Source organism: Colossoma macropomum, unplaced genomic scaffold (genome assembly GCF_904425465.1).
Source record: "Colossoma macropomum unplaced genomic scaffold, Colossoma_macropomum, whole genome shotgun sequence".
In the NCBI taxonomy this organism is placed as follows: domain Eukaryota; kingdom Metazoa; phylum Chordata; class Actinopteri; order Characiformes; family Serrasalmidae; genus Colossoma; species Colossoma macropomum.
This window is the reverse complement of record NW_023494790.1, coordinates 8,632,938-8,660,578: the sequence shown is the minus strand read 5'-3', so window position 1 is coordinate 8,660,578 and position 27,641 is coordinate 8,632,938. Positions and strand designations below refer to the sequence as shown.

The window sequence follows — 27,641 nt, the reverse complement described above, 5'->3', positions numbered from 1 at the left end:
TAATTATATGATTTACTTATATGATTTATATATCACCTTTCTGAAGCTTAAGGTCTTTCTCAAACAGCACTGGCATTGTCTTAAAAACTTTGAGTCAACTAACCTGTTTATTTATTTATGTATTTATTTATTTACTCACTTAAGTTGTTGCCTTCCGGGTTTGCATCACCCTTCACCGTGTCTGCTGTATCTCCCGCAGTCACGTTCTCTTCAGCTCTGCGCAGCTTCTCCAGCCTCACTTTCACCTTCGTCTCCTCAACCGCCATCAGGTCCTGCACCTCCTCCTTCACTCTCTCTTCTTCTTTTGCACCTAACACCTTCGCCATCTTTAATTCTTCCCATCAGAACTTCATTTCATCCTTTTTCCAGCTGCCTCTTCTTTATCACTCTGAAACTGCTGCGTGATAGAAGCTTCTTGTTTTGAACATTCACTGAAACTGTATATTTCCTCCTGGTCATCCTCATCGTGTGTGTAACACCAGAAGATGCTAATTTTGCTGCTGTTTGTTTCGTTATTTTGTTACAAATTGGGCAGAAATAGCATTTTTATGCCTGACAAACATTCTGATCGCCGATACTGTAGTGTTTCACTATATGACATCACTTTCATGAAGTATGTTTGAATGTCAGATAGTCTATGAAACATGTTGTTGTCCTAATAAAAGCTTTTTCACTTTTTTTTTGTTTTTTTTGGACAGCAATGATATACTGTGGTCCATATGTATGTACCTGTTTAGTGACACTTAGCTCTGAACTCTGTATTTAAAATGAAACAATGATTGACAGACACAGTGAGGTATATATGAGGTATATATTTGTTACAGAACCCATTATAGACCACCACATTTATTTATTTATTTATTTAACATGAAACACAATGTTAGGAGAGGGCAGGTACAAAAGTACCAGTGTTATAATATGATTAATCTCACCTTTATTGCAGAAATAAAGTTATATTTTCCATTATAGGTCAGCTGTTATTCTTTTCTAAAACCTGTTATGTCCAAAGTTACACAGATCAGTACAGATGGAAAGTCCTCTTTGTATCTATGCTCCTCAGCTCCACTCACCATGTAGGTGCACTTTGTAGTTTTACCATCACAAACTATAGCCCATCTGTTTCTCTTTGTTAGCCCCCTTTCACACTGTTCTTCAATGGTCAGGACCACCACAGAGCAGGTATTATTTGGGCGGTGGATCATGCTTGGCACTGCAGTGACACTGGCATGATGGTGGTGTTTGTTGCACTGGCACAAGTGGATCAGACACAGCAGTGCTGCTGGAGTTTTTAAACACTGTGTCCTCTCGCCACCGTCTAGACACACCTACCTTATTGGTCCACCTTGTAGATTTAAAGTCAGAGGTATTAGCTTATTGGTTGCTGCACTTTATTTGGTGAAAGCTTCTGACCTTTCTTGTGTGGTCAAAGCAAAACCTCCTCCCCTTTTCCATCCTTTACCTCATCTTAGTCTAGTGTTTTCTATCAGCAGTCCGGTGCAGTCTGCCAACACTGCACAGTGCTGGTGAATTACAGGCTGGCTTAGTAAGACATGTGGTCAGCAGGGGGCAGCACATCTCTGTCATATACAATGCCTTATCATATTGGGTTAATTTATCATGTCTGTATCTTCTGCTTGAATTTCAATGTAATCTCTGCCTGCAGGTGAAAGTCTGTTATATCCTTTCATAACAATAAAAGTAAGCGCTGCAATTTGTTGTTTAGGTTAGGTGCAGATATTCATGTGGAAAACAGGAATAATGGTTTATGGAGGCTGGGTTCCTGCAGCTGTTTGAGCTGCACTTCATTAATATATTTGTTTTTGCCACCATTATCAGTACATTTTATGACTGGATGAAGGAAAGAGAGCTCTGTTCAAGACCAGTCATTTTCCTTAAACTCTTCAAGCATCATAAACAAATCAGGTTGTTTAGTCTAGACTGCTTCCTCTCCAGACTGTTGGGTTGTCTGTTATGTCTGTGAACAAAACACAAAAAAAGAGACTCTTTTCACCTCTTTATACTTGGCGGAAGATTCCAGACCCTTTTCTGTCTGCTCAGATTTGACTGTTGGAGTAAAGGAGGCGAAGAGATGACAGAAGGAGGAGGGAGGAGTGGATGAGCGCAGGATTCTGGAGGAATATAGGTCTCTGCCTCTGGCTTCATGTCCCTCACAACTGTGTCAGTGGCTTCCAGCTGTGCGAGCACCCACTCTCGCAGCCTCACTGTGTCATCTGAGAGTGAAAATACTTCACTAAGGCTCTGCGGCTACAGTAAAATACTGATAGCACTGTAACGAGAGCAGAACTCCAGGCGGCATTAAAAATGTGTGCTGTAATTCAGGACAAGTCGTATGTAGAGGTTTGTATCCTCCTGGTTGAATTATGTTTCATTGATTCTCTAAGTGAAAATAAGTTACCACGGTCTCTAGAAAGAAAACACGTAAACATTGCAATTTCTTCACATTTTAGTACACAATTTCTATTTATTTGCTGAATTTAAGAAAAAAAAATTATATATATATATATATATATATATATATATATATATATATATATATATATACTCAGAAGAGCTATTTTTTTTTCATGGCAGTATTTATTTGCTCAGAAAAACACTAACGTCAGAATAAATGCAAGTAACAATCACAATAGTGATTTTATGTCAGTCATTGTGTTTGCTTTACCATTTCCAAACCTCACCTCATAGAAGCCCACTTATTTCTAGTTACTGACCAATTACTAGTTTGACTAATCAATCTTTCATTAGATTTAATCAAAACATGTTCTTCTAATCAGCTCACAACATCTTGACTACTTTTACCTCATGAATGTTTGTTTTTGTTTGGAGGTTATATAGGGTTGGTTTTCCAGACACAGACTAATCTTAATCAAAGGGTTTTTCAGTAGTATAATGCATATAACAATTGAGTCTTAGACTAGGCGTAACCCCTTAAAATACCAGGCTTATTACATACCAAGGCTTATTATTCAGTAACTACAAGAACTTTAAAGCAAACTGGCTGGAGTTATTCTTAGGTTATAGAAGTGTGTATTAAAACTGGCCATTTAAGGGGTTACTCTATGTCCATGAAACTAACCAACAGTGTTTTTACAGGTAAAAACATACTGCTTAATTAAAAAGTTTTAAGTGCTTAAGATATGCCAAGTTTGAGTTTTGCATATTTCAATACAGTTAGAGGATTTTACATGTACAAGCTCTGTAGTGATCTGACTAGCAGGAGTCCTCCTCATGGTTTCTTCTGTTATCAATCACACCCATCTTTTCTTCTCAGTACCTCATGATGGCCTCTTGGTGTCCATAGGAATAGTCAATATTGGTGATAGACCATCTGATCTACTAAGCTACTGTTTAAACACATGTATATCTCACTAAGATGCATTATATATCCTAAAGTTTGTAGACATCTGCTCATCCAATGTTTCTTCTGAAATGAAGGGTATTAATAGGGAGTTTGTTCCGCCATTGCTGGTGTAACAGGATCCACTCTTCTGGGAAGGCTTTACACTAGATGTTGGAACATTGCTGTGGAGATTTGATTGTCTTCACCCACAAGAACATTAGTGAGGTGAGGTACTGATGTTTGGTGATTAGTTCTGGATCCTCTTCAACTCATCCCAAAAGGAAGAGGTTGGAGCTCCAGCGCTCCAGAGAATGCAGTTCGACTGTTCCACAGCCCAGTGCTGGGGGGCTTTAGCTGATGCTTGACATGGTAATTTTATGCTGATGTGTGGCTCCAGAGTGTCCCATGCTATTCGGTAATTGATGAGCTGTATGCGCACAATTAAACAACCTTTTTTATAAATAATGGCCTTGAAACTTTTACCTTTTAGCCTGTTATTAATCCTGATAAATCCAAAACTCTGCAGATGTGAGCGAGAATTTGAATTTGGTAATATGGAACATACTGTTAGAAACCTGGAATATGTTTCATTTCTGATCAAACAAACCCATCTGTGTTGTGTGTGTGTTGGTTGAGCTCTTTGTGTGGACTAAATGTCTCCAGGATGACAAAAGCATGTACACTGACATTGTGGGGACGTTTGTCTGGTTCCCATTAGTACAAACTCAAATTGATTACAAATGTTCAGCTTTTATTTGTAAAGAAAAGAACTAAATGTTTATGTTTAGTCATCCAGGATAAGGTTGGGGTCAGGTGTAGGTGGACCACTGCAGCATTCAGAAACACTCATGCAAAAGCCAATGGAAATACCTCACTAATTGCACCTGTAACAACACAATTAACTGTTGTCTTGGTTACTTTTGGCTCCTGGTCTTCTTGCTTCACCATCCTATACACACCACTTGCTCTGGGCTGAAACTGATCTGAATCATCTCAGCTGCGCGAGCCTGGTGGCGCTCGGGGCAAAACATCATCTCCTCAGCGATGCACTTCACTTTCTGACCTGGATTTCAGCTCGGTGAACGCGCCTGGGGTCGAGGGCGCTCGCCTCGTTTCATCAGGCGGTTATTACAGTGTGAGCCCGCGCTTGTAGGACTGTGACTTTTTCTGATGAGCTTAAAAACAAAGGAGGATTCCTGGGTTTTGCTGGCTCTTTTGAATGGGACATAAATACATAGTGTGAACAGTGGAGACTGAATATTTCGTGACGAAGCGGTTTTTCACCGTTTTTTTCCTCCAGGGATTCAGTGGTTGTGATTTCAGCACCACGCCCCAGTGGACAGCTCCCGCTGCACTCTGCCTCGTCGCCCTCTCTCTCTCTCTCTCTCTCTCTCTCTCTCTCTGTGACTCTCATCTTCTTCTAACTTCACATCCAACCTGATTTGAAAGCCATGGCTGAGAAGAGGCTACTTCCACGGGAAGATGACCAGTGCTCTCTGCTCTCCAAACTGGGCACAGACAGCCCCAAACCGCGGGTGAAGTTCGGGGGAATGTTCTGCAACATCGAGGGCGCGTTTGAGAACAAGACTCTGAATTTCGAGTCATTCAGCCCGGACTCGGTGAGGAGGAGCGCCCGGAGGCTGCAGGACTCCGAGGACTCGGCCAGTGTCAGTGATGTGTCCAGCGTGTCCGGCGTGTCCAGCGTGAGCCGCGCGCCACCGCAGCCCACGGTTACACGGAGCCAGACTGTGAACCAGCCCGCGGGTTACAAGCGCACGATGCGCGAGAGACGTGAGGTAGGCTTTTTTAAAATAAAATATTTGAAAATCAAGTATTCAAATCGCCTTTATAAAAAGTATATTAGTAGAAAGTAACAAATTGGAAAGATTAAAAAAGATTCTTGTAAGTAATAAGTCTAAAATCTCTAGGCAGTAAGTAAAATCCAATAGTCAACTGGACCTTTCCATGGCCTGGACGCCTGGATCACTGTTGTGTACATGTCTTGCTATCCTTGTGAGGACTACATGACATTTTTGGTTAAGTGAGGACATTATGAGGGGTCCTCACTTGAGCACGTGTTGTAAGGCTTAGGTGTAGGTGATGTATTACTTGGCTACAGATAGGCGAAAAACAAAAAACAACAGAAACCTTTAGAAGTCCTCACAAGGAATGTGTGATAAGATCCTCTGTTTCTGGCAGCATTCAAAGTATTGGCTTAGTAACTCAAAATAAGGATTATTTTCTCAAAATATTGGCTTAGTATATCAAAGTAATGGCTTATTTTCTCAACTTAGAGCAGGGGTGTCCAGTCTTATCTGCAAAGGACAGGTTTTCACTCCTAACAAGCTGAAGCACACCTGATTCCCCTTGTTTAATCAGTTGATCTTAGTCTTCAAACATTTCATCAGGTGACCACCTGCTTTGTTGAAATAAAAACCTGCAGCCACACCGGCCCTCTGTGGATAAGGCTGGACACCCCTGACCCAAAATAATTAAATAATTACTAATTTTCTAAAAAAAAAAAAACTTGACTTAGCGTCTTGAAATAATGACTTTTGTCCTCTAAATATTGATTTTGTATCTTGAAAGAATATCTTATATTCTCTAAATATAGCCTTTAGATGTATTTAACTCACAAATAATGAATTATTAAAATGAAAAAAATAAGTAACTATTTCAAGATAACAAGTCATTATTTTGAGATACCAAGTCATTATTTTGAAAAAATTGACATATTTTATCATGATCTTTTCTCCTCTATAGGAGATGGGCTTCCATGTCTTGTAGTGATCACTGAGCAAAAGACTCTTAATGATGGTTCATGTTTTACAGGTGTGTTTTTGCTTTGTGTGTGTGTGTGTGTGTGTGTGTGGGAAAGAGTCCACTGGAGTAAAATAGATAAACAGTACCAACAGATGAAATGAAAATGAAAGATTGAACAAACAGAACATGAAAAAGTGAATCACAAATAAAAGAATGTAAACAAATTAATAGATTTTAAGATGAGTGGGCTGTGCTCAGTGAAAATGTCCAAAATTGACTGGGGTTGACTGGAGATTCAGAGGGGAGATGGGCTTTGAGAGAAGTCAGCAGGTTTAAGTGGGCAGGGAGGAAAGAGAGGGTAAGGGGAGATGGGAGTAGGAGAGGAAGAGGTAAATGATGAGAGAAGCAGAAGGAGGGAGGAGTCAGAGGGGACAGCAGGGTAAAACAGCTGGAGTAGGTTAAGGGGAGGGATAACAGGGTAAATAGAGGGGATAGTAGAGTGGGGTAAAAGAGGAATGAGGGAGCTGTGAGAGGAGGTTGTAAGAGGAGAGAGAGTAGTGGGGGGGTTAAAAGAGGGGAGATGTGGCTGTGAGAGGAGGTTGCAAGAGGAGAGAGAGTAGTGGGGGGTTAAAAGAAGAGAGATGTGGCTGTGAGAGGAGGTTGTAAGAGGAGAGAGAGAGTAGTGGGGGGTTAAAAGAAGAGAGATGTGGCTGTGAGAGGAGGTTGTAAGAGGAGAGAGAGTAGTGGGGGTTAAAAGAAGAGAGATGTGGCTGTGAGAGGAGGTTGTAAGAGGAGAGAGAGTAGTGGGGGGTTAAAAGAGGAGAGATGTGGCTGTGAGAGGAGGTTGTAAGAGGAGAGAGAGTAGAGTGGGTTAAAAGAGGAGGGATATGGCTGTGAGAGGAGGTTGTAAGAGGAGAGAGAGAGTAGCTCGGGGGTTAGAACAGGAGAGATGGGGCTGAGAGGAGGTTAGGAGGAGAGGGGGCCAATGGGGAGATGGTTCACTGCAAAAAAAAATATATCTTGGCAAGTAAAATTGTCTTAAATCTTGTCAATATATCTAATAATTCTCATTTTGAGATTGGTGTAACCTTAATATTAGATTATTTAACTCATTTCTAGACATCTTTACTTGTTTTAAATGAGTTTAAGAAGTCAGATTATCTCACTGTATTGGCAGATCAGGTAAAATCATCTGTCAGTATAGTGAGATCATTTGACTAAAATCACTGAAAACAAGTAAAAAAAAAATCTGGATATTAAATAATCTTATAATAAGATGGTTCTTTAATGATTCTTTAGTAAAGTCAATGGTTCTATATAGAACCATGGACACTCAAAGAACCATTTAGATGCTTAAATGGTTCCTTGCATGGTGAAATCATTCTTCAGATTGAAAGATAATTTGTTGTATTTGGTTCTATACAGAACCTTATGGAAAATTGTTCTATATAGCACCGAAAAGGGTTCCTCTATTGTTACAAGCTTAACATCATAACACTACAACATAACAGAACCCCCTTTGGTTCTATATAGAACAATGAACATTTAAAAAACTATTTGCATGCTTAAATGGTTCTTTGCATGGTGAAATGGTTCTTCAGACTGATGGAGAATGTGTTGCATATGGTTCTGTACAGCTACATTTTCTTTAGTAAAGAACCCCTGAAAAGCCTTTTTTAAAAGTCTAAACAGTCTAACAATTAGAAATATTAGATAAATTGACTAAATTTTGCCTTTTTGCAGTGTTCGACTGGGACAGAGGAGCGGTGGGGGTGGGGCGTAAGCGGGTAGAGGACTATACGGGGAGAGAGGAGCAGTGGGGAGGGGGTTGGAGGAGAAAAGAGGGTGGGATTTGGGGCACTTTTGTCCACCTCGTTAGCATAAACCCCACCGCACCCCCTTCACTGCCACCTCTCCTCTTCTGCACATGCTCACTGCAGCTTTTCCTCCAACGTGACACACAAATCCATCTCTCTCGGTGGCTTTCCTTTTTTTGCCACCCCAGAATTAAAAACTCTTCCCCCTTAAACCGGCGCCATGTCTTTCCAGGGCAAGAAGAACATCCCCCGTTTAACGGTAAGCAGACTGACAGAAACGGTGGACGGAGCCACAGGCGGGGCGCCGCGGGGAGACTCGGAGCTGGTAGCCGGAGCCGAGAGGCTTTTACCGGGGCAGTGACGAGCGAGTATAGCCGCTAGCAGCATCCTGCTCCCCCTGCGTCTGACAACCAGTGCAGGCTGCTGCTTCGGTTTAGGGACCGTGAATAAGTAGCTTAGCAGCTGTCGGTTCATGTTGGTGAAAGAAATTGTGCAGAGAAAAGCGAATTTATAGCATAAAGACACTACTATGGCGGAGACGTTATCGATACGCCATTGTTTCCCACATCCTCAGATTGATGGACTCAGTCTAGCCGCTTTGTTTTGGATCTCTAATCTGGGATGACACGTTTAGCCGTGTTTGTGAGGTAAAATGACTCCGTTTCTGGTAATTTAGCACCGTTAATGTCTCAAAAAAAAATGTTCACTGTCTGACTAATAGAACCTGATTCCCTTCCGTGCAATTAAGCACAGTGTGGCTTACCGGCTTCTTGGATGACCCACATTTGTGGCACCCTCAGCGATGGAGAGTCAGACAGGGTGGGGTTCACTTTTGAGACAAAAGATGTGCATTGGACATGTACTTCTTAAAAAGTGTCTTTGGGCGTCCTGCTATTAGACTGCAGGTTTTGTTCAGACTGCTGGCTGTCATTAGTCACTCCTTTGCTCTGGCTTGCATTCCCTGCCATGCCGGAAGCATGACCAAGGCCCTGAATATGACATGATCAGCAGCGGTTTGGAGCTGGGCCTGGTGCCGGGCTGCCCATGGACTTGTCACACTGCATTACCAGCATGATCTGTTTTTTAGAAGCATCTATGCCCTCAGCAGAAAGCTGGGCAACAACCTTTAGGATGAAATGTGCAAAACATGGCCCAGGCTCTTGCTAATAGAGACGATTATTCTTTAATGTAATACCGTGAGCTGAAGTTCATGTCAGGCAGCGCAGCAGGGAAAATACTTTATAAGGTTCAGGGAGTCGCCTTCATGGCTGATTGGCCTAATGCGCCCAGCAGTCTGGCACATTAGGGCAGAGGAGAGCAGAGAGGAATGAAGGGGTGGGTGAATATGAATTGGTTCAAATACAGTACAGAGATGATACAAAATCCACTGCCCGTCGAAAGTTTGACAAAACGAAATTTTGAAATTTGTGTTTTCTTGCTGCTGCTTTTCAATTATATAAGGAAAAAACATCTGCTGAAGTTTTGTTAACATAAAACAGCAGTTTTGCTGATACTTTGGATGTATTTTTCAACCATCAGATTTGTTGACATGAAGAGCGTGTTTAGCCTAAATAATCATTTGACAATTTTCTTTTCCAAACTAAGTCAGCATGAATCAGAAATTGTGGCACATTTTCCTTTACATACCCTGACATGTCTCTGAGAGAGTTGCAATATTAAGAAAGGTGTCTGAGTTTTCTCTCAGTTATAGGTGGGGGTGGTGGGAGGGGGTGATATGTGCTGCAATTGGTTGGCCTCTTAAAATCTCAGGCTTATTACATACTAAGGCTTATTATTCAGTAACTACAGGGGACTTCAATGCAAACTGGCTGAGCTATTCTTAGGTTTTAGAAGTGTGTAATAAAACTTTGGGCCTTTCAGTGGGCCCTGGTCATTTAGGGGGTTAACGATATTTTTCCCTGTCCACTGGTGAACGGCAATGTTATCGAAAATCAGACGACATTTTAGAGGCAGGCAAAAGTCATTACACTTTTTAGAAGATAACATTAAAACAAGAATTATGTCTATGATATGGCAAATCATGCTTAATGTGACCAGGAATATGAACTAAGGAGGTAAGAAGGGTCAGTTTTGATTTCAGGTTGACTTAAAGGGGAATTTCACCAGTTTTTCAAAATTTCTACATAAGATGTCAACAAAGTCATTCAGAGTGGTTTGGTGTGAAATACATCAGTATAGAGAAATATGCTAAGTTAGAGTTGTTCACAGTGGTGGTGATCTGCAGTGTTTAATGCCTTTATAAGCTACCTCATAAAAAAGAAAAAGAACTGCACAAAATTGTTACACTGCCTGATGCCAGAGACATTGTTTTTGTGCACCTACCCCTAAAAATTCAAGCAAAGAGATAGGCTATATGTAGACTATGTAGGGTAAAACAGTCTCCTTAGAAAATGTATTTATTTTTTTGTTTTAGCACTTATCAACATATTACTTATTTTACCATTATCAACATTACATAGAAAATCTCCGGAAGGTGCACTGGTGGTATTGGATTGTAAATAAAATGGCACAACCCCTGGTTCCTATCACCATCACTGTAAAGGAAATCAGAGTTGGTGAGTTTCTTTAGAATGGCTCATTTCTCATCAGATGACTTTGAATGACTTTTTTTATATCTAAACAATTTAATCATGCAGAAATTTTGAAATGTTGGAACTTCTTTTTAAAAGCAAACACTGAAAATCTTTTGGCCCAAAGGATGTTTAAACATCTGAAACATTTCAGTGCTGATAAGTTCTGACATCACAACAGATGGTAAAATCAGTGGGCTATGGGATTTTTCTGAAGGTCGCACTGTCACAAATACAGGCACAAATATTTACATGCTCAGTGCTTGTTTAACCCCTTCAAATCCCAGACTTATTACATACTAAGGCTTATAATCAGTAACAACAGGGACTTCATTGCAAACTGGTTGGGCTGTTCTTAGGTTATAGAAGTGTGTAATAACAGTTTGCCCCCCCAGCCTGCCCGGCCATTTAAGGGATTAACCAGTTTAAATTAACCTGGGAAAACCTATTGAAAAGCTAGATATCCCCAAACATTGGACAGAGGTGCAGTGTGAGTTTAGTAAAACTGGGAAATCAGGTAAAGTAGGACAAATTAATTTTTTAATGGAGGAGCAGGTGTAACTACTTTAATGAAGAATTACCACAAGGGTGCTTTTGAGTGGGGTCATCATTTATACTGGGGCAACTAACGGTGTAACTGTGGACAGTTAAATGTCCTAATAATACTAGGCCTTAAAAACTGAATTCAGTGTCACCATGTACATCGATGTAAAAACCTAAATGAGCTTTAACTAATGTTTTCAAGGGCTGCTGGGGTAGGTGCACAGACTTCACTTTCAGTACGAGTTCTCTGATGTTCCTGTCTGTCAGTCAGTCTCCGCCTTATCTCATTAAAGAGCCCTACGTATTCAACATATTCATGAGGATTTGCATACATTAACTAAAACGTTTGCCTTTATCTTGTCTGTTTCTTTTCACTGCACTGTAATCCTTCCATCAGTGCTCTTTCAGACCTGGATCTGTCCTTATGCAAATTCAAGCCCTGCTCTGAGATAAAAAGGCGTCATTCAGATTATTGATTTTACTGTCATTATGCCTGTTTGTTTTCACTGTAAACACTACCTTCCAATGGAAAAGAGAAAAACAGTTGTATTAAATCCACAAATGAAATTTAATTACCTTGCATAGTTCATTTAGCATTAATTTGGTGTATTAAAGAAGCAGTTAACAGAACTGCTTTCAAAATTAATTGGATGTTAAATAATACTTAGCACTAGTGGTAAATATGACTTGTTACCTGAGTGTAAAAATTAAAACTCACTAAAATGTGCTTAAAAACATCTGGCCATCAACAAGGTAGTCAGATATTGTGGATAACACAAGAAACACCATAATGCTATTTCTTACTCGTTTTGGGCGTAGTCATTAATTATATTTTGATGTTTCTACAGAGTGATAAGCTCATCATCAAAGGTGGAAAAATCGTAAATGATGACCAGTCCTTCTATGCTGACATTTATATTGAGGATGGGACCATCAAGTAAGTGCCTGATGCTCTTAAACTTAGAGGCAAAACATTTCAATGCATCACAAAATCAATAATAAAAAATACACATTAATGATTATTTTGGACATCAGTTTTAACCTACTGCTATTGTTTAGCCCTTAAATACATACAGGTCACTAGCAACCCTTAGAGCACTTTCCTGTCATGCATCATCTATTTTTTCATTGAAGTGACAAATTAAATATCAAAATATCATCCATTTTTAAAATATTTTTGTTAATAAAGTACTTTGATAGATTTACACAATTATAGAAGTTTGTAAATCAGTTTGTATCACAACAGTATGAACAGTATTTTTGTGTTTAGTAGTTTAAAGATGATTATGTTACCAAAAAAACAGCTGGGATAGGCTCCAGCACCCCACCGCGACCCAGAAGGATAAGCGGTTTAGATGATGTATGTATGTATGTATGTTACCAAAAAAGGTTAACAATAAACTAAAGGTTTACAAACAAAGGCTTTTGCTTGATTTAGCAGTTTTGGTTGAACTGCTCCTGTAATCATCTGTCCCTCAGACAGATTGGGGAGAACCTCATCGTGCCCAGTGGGGTGAAGACTGTGGATGCATATGGACACATAGTGATCCCGGGTGGCATTGACGTCAACACCAGCCTCCAGGCGCCTCACCTGGGCATGAGCCCCGCTGACGACTTTTACCACGGCACTCGCGCTGCCCTGGCAGGAGGAACCACCATGATCAGTAGGTCAACGCTGCATGACTGTTATACTAGAGGGCTGATGAAGGCAGGAGAAGAGAAAGGATGAGGCACTAGGAAGAGGATTAGACCCGTTCTCAGACGCTGTCCTCAGGGACGCCTGCATTGTACATTGTTGTGCTTTTCCTATTCAAACTGATGCTAATCAGATTCTATTATCTCAGCCCTCCAGTGCCCCCCATTTATTTTGTATTTCTCACTCGTGGCTAGGACTGGATGCCATTCAGAATGTTTCCAATATCGATACGAATTCCAAGACCATGACTTCCAATTCTTAACCTATACTTTTTTTTGAATCCATCTTTTAAAAACAAACTGAAAGTGGGTGTGGCTTAGACTAGAAATGAATGTGAGGTGCAGATCAGCGGTGTAGATTTTGGAGCAGGCATTTTTATTGGCTTGTCGGCGCTGTTAAGGCTGAATGCTTAAGTATTTACATTTTTTTGTTTCATGGAAAGAAAAAACATTCTTTACATTATTTGCCACATTTTTCACATTTCATTTAATGATGTCAAAACAAATGGAAAAAGCCAGATTTTGGACTTGTGGCACCTCTTTATAAATGGCTTAAAATTAGTTTATTAATTGTTATTATTTAGGTCATAAATACTTTGAACATCATGAACACACAGTTATAAACCATAAATAAACAGGGCACCATGAGCTGTTCTGTCTGATAAATATGAATATTTGATGAAACTGATGGAGAAGACAGAGTAAGTTAAGTAATCAGCTCTAACAGTATGGATAAAGGTGGGCTTGCTCTTTGGCAAGCAACAAGTCACTGTTGCCATTTTTATTATTGTGTTATACCTATTAATGAATTTTAAACCATTCCTAAACCCTTTACAGGATAGTCTTGTAAAGTGGTACTGGACCTACTATTAATTAAATGTAAAGAATAAATTGAATATATTTCCGTCAATAACTATGTAATAGCTATGTAATTACCTATTTACATATCAATAACTTTGTAATGTAAAATTAACATATACCACAATCACAATTCTAGATTGCTAAAGGTCAATTATGTTTGAAAGGGCAGGAAAAGTACTAGACTGTACAATACAGGGGTTCCCTAGGACTGAGACTAGAGCTGGGCGATATGGCCAAAAATGTTATCACGATAAACAAAATTCATATCGTTCGAAATCAATACATATCGCGATAAATGTCAAATCATTATTTCTTTCAAGTTTGAAGGCTGATTTTTGCTGCTGGGTGGTTAACTGCTGTTTTAAACTATCCTTTATGGTCGAATCATGACACTCGCCAAACAGTGGAACATTTCACAGATCTGTCATAGGAGAGTGGGAGAGAGTGTCTGGTGAGCTGTTTTTACCAGCTGGAAAAGCATGGCTATTTTGTATAGTCATAATTTAAGAAAGAAAACATTATTTTTAGCTGGTGACGAGCGCTCAGCTACCCCGCTACAAACGACATCACAGTATTCAAACACCAGAAGCAACGACTGGATTTCTCTATACTATCGTAGTAGTTTAAGTGGTGAACCGCAAAATATCAACACCAGACAAACAGAGTCCTCCTTTTAGGTACGTTTAAACTGAAAGCGTTGCTTTTGTGTCGTGTTTGATCCACAGTATCATCAGTTCTCCGTGTTGTGCGAGTGACGGAGCGCTGCTTTAAGTTAGCCAGCTGCTAACAACAGCTAGCCTGGAAAGCTAGGTTAGCGCTCTCCCGCTCTCCAATGCCTCACAGCTTCCTCAGTTTACTTTCGTTTAAATCAGGGCTGTAATTTACATGAACCCACTTCTTCTTTCACTTTCGTTGCTTGGGAATGCACTAATACCAAATATGACTGAGCGCTGTAACAGCGCTGTAGTTGTGAGGATTGTGATTTATCGCTGCTAAAGTTGTTAGGATGCACGGAAAGAGGTGAGTTCGCTGTAGGACAGTATAGTTACACCACTGATCTCGTCACTCACACTCGGTCACAGGAGAACAGATCGCCTGTTGCTCTGCTCAAACAGGGAATGTATAACTCCGCGTTTCAGCCGTTGCTAAAGACTCATCTTACTCGTGGCCCCCTCCCTCTCTAATCATGTAGAAAAACTTGGAAGTGTGCCCTCTCCTGGCGACAGCAGAGTAGTGTCGCTTTCCTTGCAGTAGAAAACGCCACCAGGGCTTTCGCTGAACGTGGGAGTGTGAGAGTGGTGTATTATATCGAACATTTATTGAACATGTCGTATCGCTCTATCGAGGAAAAGTTATATAGCGATAATTATCGTTATCGTTTTATCGCCCAGCCCTAACTGAGACTAGAACAAAGATGATCAGAGAAGTAAAGAGTGAAGGGAGGCAAAAGCAGTCAAAAAGTAGAGTCTAAAGGAATATGAAAAGAAGAGACAGTCTGAAGGAATCTGAACATAAAGCAGCTGGCAGCAGAGGCTGAAATGCTCACCGAGTCAGGAGGATGTGACTGGTCACTCTTTTGTGGTAAACAGTCTACCAGGAGCAGTGGATGCGTGTTACAGTGGCAGACATGGTGCGAGCTTGCCCATTCTAATTAAATCATATGAATCAGGGTCACTGTGCTGTCACATACTGTAATCCTCTGCTCTCCTCTCTGCACTCTGCCTGCTCTCTTCTCCTGTCACAAACAGCTGCAGTGCCCCCTGTGCAGGGTGCATTTAGGGGAACTCCAAAATGTGCTCCTTCAAGCATAGAGACATAGAAAATATTCACTAGATGTTTGGATATGTAATTGTAGATCAGATGAAGTTTCTGTATCATGTTATTTCAATGTTTTGGCTAATTTTGGAAAGTTATACACATTAAGATGCCACTTCTGGAAGCAATCTGTAAATAAAATTATAACATTTAGTATCTAGTGTTTTATTTTCTTTTTCAACATATTGTGCAAAGTCTTGCCTGCACAATTAGTTGTGTAATATCTAAAACTGTAATTTCATCCACTGGAATTAATTCACTGGAATTTGTAAAACTAATCGATAAGGAAATAAAGCCACTATATTAAAGGGCTCATAACCCATGGTTTTTCTGCTATTTTATGTTTTCCTACTGAGGTCCGCTTATAATGTGTGTGTGATTTTATGTACAAAAACAGATTCAAATGATTTTTTACATGATCTTTCTTTATCCCTTACAGTTAAACAGGGTGGTTTTGTTACTGTGCCTGTAAGACTGGCATGTGCAAATGATGTCTGCTCTGATTGGCTGCTCTATTTTGCACTTCATTCCAAAAGCAGTCCAGGCCCAAACACTCCTTAGAACTTCAGTGTGTGTGGGTGGGGCTATAATGCTGTAGGCTGATATATATGTAAATAAATTTGGTTTTTTGACATCACTAAAACAGTGAATTCAAAATGGGCTGTTTTTGCAGCTTAGTTTTCATATATGAACTCATATATGAGAGAGTGAATGGTCTTTTGTGAAGCTTTAGCAGTGTTTACATACAACATCAAACTCTTTCATTAAAAAATAAAGAAAAATAAAATGTCCCATGATATGGGTCCTTTAGAATCAAGCACTATTCAGTGAACTGTTCCTGCCCTAAGAAATAAACTCATGTTGTTGTAGGCTAATAAAGTATTTAATTTTCATGTTTCAAACCCATCAAGATATTTTTCTGCCTTTCTCCCCGCAGTTGACCATGTTGTGCCCGAGCCGGGAGCAAGCTTGCTGGCTGCTTTTGACCAGTGGAGGGATACGGCCGATAAGAGGTCATGTTGTGACTACTCTCTGCACATAGACATCACCCGCTGGCATGAAGGCATGTTTGAGGAGCTGGAGACGCTGGTCAAAGATCACGGTAACAACAGATTTATTCAACATAACAGTCCTGGTCAAAACAGGAAAGTATATCTCAGATACAAATGACAACTCTGTTTTGAGCCCCCAAGATTTGTGAGCAATTCACAAGAAAGTGGCGTGAGAGCAAATGTTACAACTCACCCCAAAGTCAGGGCAACAGAGGAAGGAGTTAACTGTAACAGTGGTTAAAAAATCAGATAATTTCATACAAAAATAAAAAATCAATTTAATACAATTATATTTTTTGAACCAAATGACACAAAGAATATATAAATATATTTATATCATAATAAATATGATTAGTAAAAGAGGCTGTGTTCAGCAATGGCGCATTTATTTTTGACATCAAAGTAGATGTGACGGCTTTGAAAGAGTCAGACGCTCACAGAGCAGACTGTGGTTAAAATACTTAATATGAGCTAATCTGGAATCGTAGTACAAAAACAGACAGGAATCCATACACGGGCAAATGGGGCACTGCAGGCTCAGCTAAATCAGAATGAGAGAACACAAGCTAGAGGTCACTACACAAAAGAGTCAAAAAGGGGTCAGGCTAGAATCAAGAACGAGAAAAGAAGCAAGAAAACAAAACCGGGAAGTCAAACACAGAAATAAAGGCCCAGTGATGCACAGTAGACTGAAACAGTACTTCAAAGTGAGGCTACGGACACAAACAGGTTATATAGGCACTAGAACAGGTGTCAACAATCAATAATTAGGTGAACGGAAGTGTAGATAGGTGGATGGAGAGTCTGTGGTCATGTGATCCCCTATAGGATTCTGAGAGTTGAAGTTCTGAACAAAGTGAGGAGTGTTAGTCAGTGAGGAGTGTTAGTCTCTGCTAAGCCAGTGGGAGGCCTGACAGTAGAACAGCAAAATGATCACAGTAAAATGTACATTTTTTTTTATTTCCATCACATAGAATTTAGAATATGGACCTCGCACATTGTTTACTGTACACTGTTTAGTTGCAACACTGCATTAAAACTAACTCTGCCATGTGAAGGCTGAACTGCAGCCTGGCTAGCTCTCACTGTGAGCTGTTTATATGCTTCAAAACCATGTTATGTTACAGTCGTCAAGAGGGTGATTAAAATAATGCAGTGAATTCTGTGACGGATGATGTTTTTATGGGAGTACAAGAAGATGACTAAAAGCATGTTCTGCTGGAACCTATTTACTTACAATAAAAAGTCTGTTTTTCTGCATTAGTTATAGTCATCTGGCACATAATTATGAACATAAATACTGACTTGCTTGATTCTAACATTATTGCTTACATTATAAGGATAAAAACAGCAGGTTTTTCATGTTTGTTTACTATATATCCAGCCTTTTGGAGAAGGACAGCTTTGTTGTACTCAGAGTTATGGTCAGTCTGTTGGAAATGTTATGTGCATTGTTTCATGGATTAGTTCCACTGGACAAGAGTATAAACAGTGAGAAAATACAAGTAATCTAAATACACTTTTTCTTAGTTAATCATAGTTTGTTGGTCATAGTTCACATTTTTACAATCAAAATCGACCCCCTGTTTGTGTGAAATGATTTTCAATCTCTTCCTGTGTTTTAGGTGTGAACTCATTCCTGGTTTACATGACTTACAAGGACAAGTATCAAAGCTCAGATTCACAAGTAAGTGTGGAAGTTTCTGTCTGTCAGTAGAGAGTGTCTCACTGTCTAAGACTATTGATCGCTGTCAGCTTAAACTAGTTAGAAACCCCATGTGGCAGTATTTGTGTTTGTTCCCTTTAACTCATTAAAATATGCTCCCAGAATAGTTGGGACCACGTGCATGTCTACATTGATCATAGTAAAATGGATCAGCATGTGGAATTGGAGTTTTCTGTGTGATTCCATGTTTTCTGTCTTTGCGTAAAAGAAGCTGCTGCTTTTATTGTTGCACATTGAGTGAACATGAATATATTCAGAACACAACTCAGATTGCTAAGGATTTATTATTGATTTCTTTTATCACAGTAACAAAAAAACATGACTTAAGTGTAAGAATATAGCCATGTATTTTTTTGTTCACTATTGTAGTTTGTGACACAAACAAACATCTACAAAATGTTTTGCTTTGTTAGATTTTTTTTGTCAAAGTAAATGTGCAACAGCATTGATAAATCAGTTAACTGATGGAGGACAGTAGATTAAATTTAGCCCTTTTTTGCTTGTGATTAAATGGTTAAGTGAATGATGTAACATTTTAAGGCTGATTCTTTGTCTGTCTGCAGATGTATGAGATTTTTAGCATTCTGAGAGATCTGGGAGCTATTGCTCAAGTTCATGCTGAGAACGGTGACATTATTGATGAGGTAAAAACTCGATCATACATAAAATAGCACTGCTTCCTGTATACCTTTTAAATAGTCTCATTTTTCATTACAACCTGTTCTTTCTGAGAGGTCTTGTTGGTCTCTTTTTGTGGTCCCAGGAGCAGAAGAAGCTGTTGGACCTGGGGATCACAGGCCCTGAGGGACATGTGCTAAGCCATTCAGAGGAGGTAGAAAGAATTAAGAGCTGGTTAAATTATAGGCACTCATGCTAGTCTAATACCAGTTTAGCTCATAGAGAGTGTTTGTGTTGGCTAGGTGGAAACAGAGGCAGTGTATCGGGCCATCACCATCGCTAAGCAGGCCAACTGCCCCCTCTATGTCACCAAGGTGATGAGTAAACCTGCTGCTGATGTCATTGCCAAGGCCAGGAAAAAGGGTGTGAATCCTTTCAGTGATACAGAATGTACATTAGATAAATGGTGTAGGAAGCATGCAGAGCAGCAAAGGAACAGACAATAATTTGCTTGGTTTTGATTGCTAGGCATGGTTGTTTATGGCGAGCCAATCGCAGCCAGTCTTGGCACTGATGGATCACACTATTGGAGCAAAAACTGGGCCAAAGCTGCTGCTTTCGTCATGTCTCCACCACTCAGTCCAGATCCAGCGACCCCAGACTACCTCAACTCCATGCTGTCCTGGTGAGAGTCACTTTGTAGTACCAGTCGTAGAGAACAAGATGGTATAAAAACACTCAGAGTGAAAATTTACACATCCTGTATATATTTATATGTATATATAGCTCAGTTTTTGCAGTTCGTATTAATTAACCTGTTTTTACCATAGACATGAAATATAATTTCCACCTGTTTTTGGAGGAAGTCCCTGTACATTTGTTCTTCAGTAGCACTGATGGAGCATATAGTGAGGTCCAGAAGTCTGAGACCACATAGAAAATCAGGGATTTTTTTCATTTAAACTTGGAAATAAACAACAGAACAAAAAAAAGAAAAAATTTAAAACAAAAAAGTTAAAATAAAGTAAAATAAAAAAACGTTCAAGATTCTGCACTACTTCTAAATCACTACTAAAATTTAGGCAGATTTGTGACACTGACCATGTTGAGGCCTTTGTACAAAAAGGTCATTTTTTTTTAGTCTTATCTCTACCATTGAAGCACGTGTTCAGATGACTTTCAGGTGGATTTGATCTACTTATCAGAGGCTTTTGTACAATTTTGTGGAGTGCTAGCTCAAGTGCATGCTGTGACTAATGCAAAAGAAGAACATTCTGAAATTCATGTAAATTCTGAAATTCATTCTAAATTCATGTAAAAATTGCAAAATTTTAAAGATTCTAATTTTCATTCAAATTGTTATGCTGATAATAAAGTTTGTAATGAAAATATTTCTATTATAAAAGAATGCAAAACAGAAGAATTCTTACTAGTGGTCTTAGACTTTTGGACCCCGCTGTATTTCAATGGAAATATGAATGATTTACAAAACCAAACACAAATTAGATTTTTGTCTTTATAGATGAGCCAGCAGGTCAACATTTAGAAGAGTCTTTTTTTAAATTGTGTTTAAGTGCTGTTTTTATTGTAGCAATTTTACACAATGTTTTGATGTGAGTAGTTTTCACAGCCAAGAGTTCTCACTCCTCTCCTTTCACTCCTCATTGCTTGCTAGCAGCTCAACACAGTGATAATATTTCACTCTCAGAGAGCCAGCAGTTTACTAGTTAATCTGGTAACAGAGTTAGGTGGGTGCATGCAACACAATGTTTAAAATCCTAGAAGATTTCTAAAACAAAGAGCATCACAAGCTTAACAGCAGTCTTTCACAGAATTTCTTGTTTTTTTGTGAGGGTGCGTACATTAGATTATAAGGCAGAAAATTGGTATAATACATGTAAGAAGTTATAACTATGAATATGAATCAGAATCCCAGAGCTCCTCAGTTATCATGTGACACAAACAAAGTAAAAACTAGACCAGTTCATGCTTTTATATATAGCAAAAGCACAAACTGAGGATGAATGTGGAGAAGATTTCACTACATACTGGCAGCTGATTTAAAATTGTATGTAATTGTAAAGAGAAAGCCTTGATGTCTGGATCCACACATAAACATGGTAATGGCTTTTATTTGCCTCCATTCAACAAGCAGCTCCTCTGTCTCTGTGGTCCGCTGCACACACGGCATGCATGCATCTTGTTTCTCGACTCTTCTTGCTCTCTCAGTGGCTGTTGCTTGAGTTACATTGCTGACTGTCTCGCGTTATGGGACTTGTGAACGTTTTGAATTATAAAAATCAAATTTGAAAATATCAGAGGGCCTCTGATCACTCCGGAGCTCAGTCGGAAGGTTAATTCGTTGCCCCTCTCACATCAACAGATTATCTATGTTGTCAAACGATTCCAGTAGAGCTCCAGACTTGGAAAATCACTTCATATTGTGAATGTTTTTCGGAAGGGGCAAAGCAGGGATTAAAACCAGGCTAAAAATCATGTAGCATAGGCCCGTTTATGGAAAAAAGTGTTTTATTTCATTATTTGATTTGAAATGTCATATTGTAATTGTTTTGATGTGTGTTGCATTTGTGATATGCCTTCTAAAATATTAACTCCTTACAATCTCAGCCTAATTACATTCTAAGGCTAATTGTTCAGTAACTTCATAGACTACAGTGCAAAGTGGATGTGTTATTTATAAGTTATAAAAGTGTTTAATAAAATTTTGGACCTACATTTGTGAAAATCTGAATTCATCCAAATTCCTACAGAAACACTCACCTGGAATGTCTGAGATTTAGTGAGGATCCTCACAGCACACAATGAAAATGTGAATGATTTCATAGAGGCTTATCTGCATATTGCAAGCTTCTGTTATTACTGTAAAAGCTGATAATGAGATGACCATTAGCAAGTCATAACACATGTACATGTAACACACATGTCTTAATGTGAATTAAAACTAACTTTTAAGCCCCTGATGGCAACTTTAACATAGACTTCTCAGTGGAAGTGAAGTTTGTACTGAATGGCACTGCTTATTAAGTATTTTAACAACCCGTGTTTCAGTGGGGATCTTCAAGTGACGGCCAGCGCTCACTGCACATTCTCCACGGCTCAGAAAGCTGTAGGAAAGGACAACTTCACGTTCATTCCTGAGGGGACCAACGGCATTGAAGAACGCATGAGCATCGTCTGGGACAAAGCTGTAGTATGTCACCTTACTTGCATTCTGTTTAATCCCTTAAACTCTTAAGTGTAGGCCTATGTTTCAGTTCCTGACTCACATGAGTACATAACTAACATAACAGTTTCATAGCATTTAATAGCATAGCATTGAATAATAAGTCTTAAGTATATTACATGAACAATAAGCCAGCAGTTAAGGGGGTTAAATAGCCATTGTTTTTCAAATAGAGGAAATAAATGTCATTTCTGTTACTGTTTTTGGAAAAAAATTACGTATCGCTGCTCTGTACTAGAACTAGTTCCAGTCATAACTTTGTGGTCATACTTAATCCACCTACGTTTGATGGTGATCCTTTCTTTTTGACCCCCAGGCCACAGGTAAAATGGATGAGAATGAGTTTGTGGCAGTGACCAGCACAAACGCAGCCAAGATCTTCAACTTGTACCCTCGCAAAGGAAGAATCGCAGTGGGATCTGATGCAGACCTCGTCATTTGGAACACCAAGGAGACCAAAACCTTCTCGGCCCAATCTCACAATTTGGTAATAACTAGTTTAAGAGTTGCAGTTTCTCATGTTATATGTGATATATTGGTTTACATCAAGAATAGTGCGAAGTGTGCTTCATTTAAAAAGTAGTTTATTTAAGTCAATTTATTTCACTTAAATGCGTTGTGTAGGCCTGTGGAGCAGTGGAACTGCATTCTTTGGAGTGACGCAGCTCCATCCACCTTTGGGATGAGTTAGAGTAGCGTTTGTGATCCAGTGCTAATCCAACATCGGTACCTGACCTCAAAATCCTCACAGCAATGTTCCAGCATCTAGTGTAAGCCTTCACAGTAGAGGCTGTTACTGCAGCAAAGGGGGACCCCCTATTAATACCCATGATTTTTTCAGTGTTTCAGAGAACATGAGAGTGCACTTTTGACACTTTTGCAGCTGGTTATTGAAATCTGCCAATTAAAACCAGCATTTAAGTGACATACAGTCTTGTAAAATCATGTTGTCTTATCATTTGCCCTCATCTCTTTGACCTGCAGACAGTGGAGATGAATATCTTTGAAGGTATGGAGTGCAGGGGCTTCCCCGTGGTCGTCATCAGTCAGGGCAGGATCGTTCTGGAGGGGGAGAAGCTGGATGTGATGGAGGGTTCGGGTCGCTTTGTCCCCAGGAAAGCTTACCCAGACTACGTCTACAAGAGGATCAAAGCCCGCAGCAGGGTATGACTCACTGAGTCGCTGTTTCTGCCCTTAAATGTGCTATGAGTGTCGACTTGCTGTTATTAGTCAAAAGAGCAGAGGGTGCTTTGAGCTGGACTGAAGGTTAGTTGTGACACCGACTGTCAATATCAAAATGAAAATCAGGCACTGACCTCATACGGCCCCTGTCTCTGAGAGTGAAGGCTTGGAGAAAGTCATGAGCAGCTTTTATAGCCACTTTCATCATCCTTAACCCTTAGAGGTCTAGAGGGATTACTGTTGTTTTGTCACACAAGTCAGCAGTAACTATGTAACTACATATTTAATGATAAAATTAGTTATATTATAAATTGCATTTACATTTAATTTACATTGTGTATCAGGAGGTTTCACTTCAGATTTTTTTTTTTCAGTGTCAGCAGCGACATAAAATGTGGCAGAAATGCAAAGGATGTTTTTCTTTCCACAAATCAAGACTGTACAGCACTAACTTTTGATCGGATTCAGATCGTAATAAAATAAAAACAAACAGAAATGTGGTATTGATTTAAAGTTCTGCTCTTTACACAGAATTTCTCCACAATGAGTTACGAGTGAGAAATAGAAATAAAATTACACCAGTGACATCTAGTACGGAAGGCCGGAGAGGCCGTGAGCTGTTGCTGTAATTTTCTAGATTGTTATCTTGAGATAACAAGATAAGTAACTCGTTATTTCAAGATAACAATGTTGTTATCTTGAGATAACAAGATAAGTAACTCATTATTTAAAGATAACAACTTTGTTATCTTGAGATAACAAGATAAGTAACTCATTATGTCAAGATAACAATGTTGTCATCTTGAGATAACAAGATAAGTTACTTGTTATCCAAAGATAACAATGATGTTATTTTGAGATCACAAGATAATTAACTCGTTGTCTCAAAATAACAATCCAGAAAATTATAACTACCTCATGGCCTCTGTGGACTTCCGTATTCTAGAGGTTAAAGGAGACTATAGATATTGTCAGTAACAGTGTAAATGTAAATGTGTTTGTAATGGTTTTAAATGTGCTGCAGATGGCAGAGGCTCGTGGCGTCCCTCGAGGTAATTATGACGGGCCTGTTCATGATGTCATTAGCATGACAAAGTCTGTACCACCAACTCCCACCACCAGAGGACCCTCCTGTCCAGGGAAGATTGCTGCAGGACCGGCCAGAAACCTGCACCAATCAGGATTCACCCTGTCTGGTAGGCTCCGCCCTCCAGGGTTTGTCTCCTCGTATTAAGTCTGTATGCCACTCATTTTATTTTCTCTCTCTCTCTCTCTTTTTTTTTTCTCTCTCTTACTCATTACTGTATCTCTCTCTCCCTCCCTCACATTTTGTTTGTCTCCTCTTATTTGTTCTGTATGCCCCTGATTTAATTTTCCATCTCACTCGCTCGTCCTCACTATTTCTTGTCTTTTATTTCTCTCTTTCTTTTTTCTCTCTTATTCTCTCTCCCTCTCATTATTGTTTTTTTACTCTGTATGCCCCCCCAATTTTATTGTCTCTCTCACTCTTTTCTCCTCCCTCCTTAACCCCCCTTCTCCGCTTATTTCTGCCTGTCACTCTCATTCTCACGCTTTCTTTCTTTTTCCTCTGTTTCTCTTGCCCCTTTCTCTTTTTCATTTTCCATTTTCTCTCACTACTCTTTCCTCGCTCTACAGGCCCCTTAATTTAATCGTTTCTCTCTCTCTCTCTCTTTCTCTTTCTCTCTCTCACTCGGTCTCTCAATCTCACTCTTTTTCCTCTTTCCCTTCTCTCTCTCACCTTTTTCATTCCCTCTTCCCACTATTTATTTACTATATATGCCCCCTAATTCAATTATCTCACTCTTTTTCTTTTCTATCTCTCTACGTCTCTCTCTTTCTTTTCTTAGCCTTCTACTGTTTGTCTCTTCTTATTTTCTCTTTAAGCCCCAGTTTAAACCTCTCTCTCTCTCTCCCTCTCTCTCTCATTTTCACTCTTTCTCTTTTCTCTCTTTTTTTTCATCCTTTCTCTCTACTGTTTATTTACTATATATTCTCAATGCAATTTTCCCTTGACTGTTTTTTTCCCTCTCTTTACTTTTTTCCCCTCTCTTCTTACTTTCTCTGTAGGTTCCAGTTTAATTCTTCCTCTCTCTATCTCTCTCTCTCTCTCTCTCTCTTTCATTTTCTCTCTGTACTCTTTACTTACTCTATGTGCCCCCAATTTAATTGTATGTCTTCTTTTCTCTCTCTTTTCCTTTTTCCCCTCTCCCCCTCCATCTACTCTTTGTCTCTTCTTATTTACTCTGTGGGCCTCAGTCTCTCTCTCTCACAGTCTCTCTCTCTCGCGCTCTGCTTGCTCTGTGGCCTAGATCTGACTGTCAGTGTGGCCCATAATTGGGTTCACAAACTCAAGAAAGAAATAGTTTTATTATGTTTAACCTCAGCTGGAAAGTTCAGGATCATAAAAGTATTAAGTTTAAGTATTAAATTAAAAAAAAACTTTCTATAACATTATAGAGCTTCAACTGTCTTTGTCTCTAATGAAGGCACTCAGATGGACGACCACATCCCCAGGCGCACTGCACAGAGGATCGTAGCTCCCCCTGGAGGAAGATCCAACATCACGTCCCTGTCATGAGTGGCATCCACTGAGGGAAGCGAGCAATTAGCAACAGTTACGATCTCCCTTTGGCTTCCAGTTTAACATTAAACAATAACATGATGCAAGCAACATTTTATCCATTACCTTTATACACGCTGCAACTTCTTCTGCCAAGTCCACCACACAGGGCTATGCACCCACTGCTTCAACTAGCAGATGAAGTATAGACAAGCATATAAGTCTGCTCATATTCTCTTTTTGGATAGCCTCAAACTCTTCTCGTCCAAAATCCCAGTCCCATCGTGTAGCATGCAACATAACCAGAGTCCGCAGGCTCAGTAACCCATTCTGTCAGCTTTAGCATACAAGTAGCATTGATAATGTGATGAAGGTGAATAGTTGGTGATTGTAGTATCTGTATAACGCTGGATGGATCTCATCTCAGTGCTGCCTTTGAACCAGTGCTTTTTTTCTGTCTGCTGTCATTCAAATTAAGACTGAACTTTTCAAGAGGGGCTCTCTGTCAGTGTCTTTACTTTTAGGAAGCTACTTGTAGATTGTCTTTAAAAAATTGAACTGCTATAGTTAGGTTTGTACGTTAAATGTCAGCGAAGTAAAAAGAGCCAATAGGCCAGTGGTTGAGCATTTGCTTTCCCTATTGACAGAAAGTTTTAAAATATGTTTAAAAAAAGACCTTAAGGAAGATATATAGGAATAGACCAGACAGTAACTTGCTTCAGGCCATTCATTGCCATTCCTCCATTCCCTTAAATATGCTCATTTTTGTAAGTTTTTAAGAAATATTTGGTGCTCTTAAACGTGTTACTGTGAAAAACAAACCACTTTCTGGCCCTAACTGTTGATTCATATTTGTTTGAGGTGCCATCATTTTGCCTTTCGATGTAAACCTCTCGTTTTTACTTTTCAAAGGGATTTAATTTTAAAAAATGGCCTCTTTTATAGTGAAAAATACAAAGATGTGATTAGCCAGAAGCATTCTTCTGTTTTAATGTGGTGTAAATTGGTGAGCTGTTTTAAAAGTAGCCCATGCTGGTCAGTGATGCTCCACTGAAAGGAAACCAGTCAGTAGATTACTGTTTTCTACTTTTTCTGTGTTCAGTCTGTAAATACGTCTTATGTTCCTAACTGTGCATGGTCCGCATGTCCTCAATAAACAGTTTTTTTGGGAAAAGAAGACTTAATATGACTACAAATTTCTTTTCAATTCCTTTTTTAACCTATGAAACTTGTTTATCTCTGTCTTTTCAAATCTTCCTTCACTTCATCATTCATAGCAGTGCTCATAAAATGATGGTCAAACCATTCACATGTAAAACGCTCTATTTGCATTACCAAGAAAGCAAAGACTACTCATGTGCTGAGCAGAAATGTTTGGAGTGGGCAATGTCAGGATGTTTGGCAACACTTTACTTGACCCCTGCTACATAACATTGATATATCTGTGCCATAAACATTTTACAGCAGAGTTATATGCCCTATTTTGTGGAGTGATATAACAGTGTCATTACTGGTACTATTACCGGTAATTGTCATGACAGATGTTAATGTTTGATGTCATTAAAGCTTATGTCACATACTCTAGTTTGCCATCATTATAGCATCTGTCGTGACAATTAACAGTAATGGTAACATGACACTGTTATATTTCTGAACAAAATCTGTCATGATGGCTCACAAGAGCATATGATATCTGCCACAACGTTTATTTTGGTTATGTCATGGTTATATCAATGTTATGTGGTAAGTGTTACCAGATATTTTGTCATTATTTTTATCAATTAGATAGATA

At 39.3% G+C, this 27,641-nt stretch overlaps 1 protein-coding gene across 1 annotated transcript; it reads left to right on the top strand.

Moving 5' to 3' along the window:
* The first annotated feature begins 8,071 nt into the window (after positions 1-8,071).
* dpysl4 (dihydropyrimidinase like 4) lies at positions 8,072-27,033 on the top strand. Its single transcript, XM_036572044.1, has 14 exons — positions 8,072-8,200; positions 11,924-12,012; positions 12,555-12,739; positions 16,384-16,548; positions 18,124-18,185; positions 18,788-18,868; positions 18,988-19,056; positions 19,145-19,265; positions 19,371-19,527; positions 21,912-22,053; positions 22,403-22,573; positions 23,071-23,250; positions 24,293-24,464; positions 25,776-27,033. The coding sequence occupies exons 1-14, from the start codon at positions 8,162-8,164 to the stop codon at positions 25,865-25,867; spliced, it is 1,725 nt and encodes a 574-aa protein (XP_036427937.1). The 5' UTR covers positions 8,072-8,161; the 3' UTR covers positions 25,868-27,033.
* Positions 27,034-27,641: the final 608 nt, after the last annotated feature.

Excerpts from the sequence above, each read along its gene's own strand:
- dpysl4 (XM_036572044.1), top strand. The coding sequence starts at position 8,162 with ATGTCTTTCCAGGGCAAGAAGAACATCCCCCGTTTAACG. Across the intron at positions 16,549-18,123 it reads GACGCTGGTCAAAGATCACG|GTGTGAACTCATTCCTGGTT; the intron begins GTAACAACAGAT and ends CCTGTGTTTTAG. Across the intron at positions 23,251-24,292 it reads GGATCAAAGCCCGCAGCAGG|ATGGCAGAGGCTCGTGGCGT; the intron begins GTATGACTCACT and ends AATGTGCTGCAG.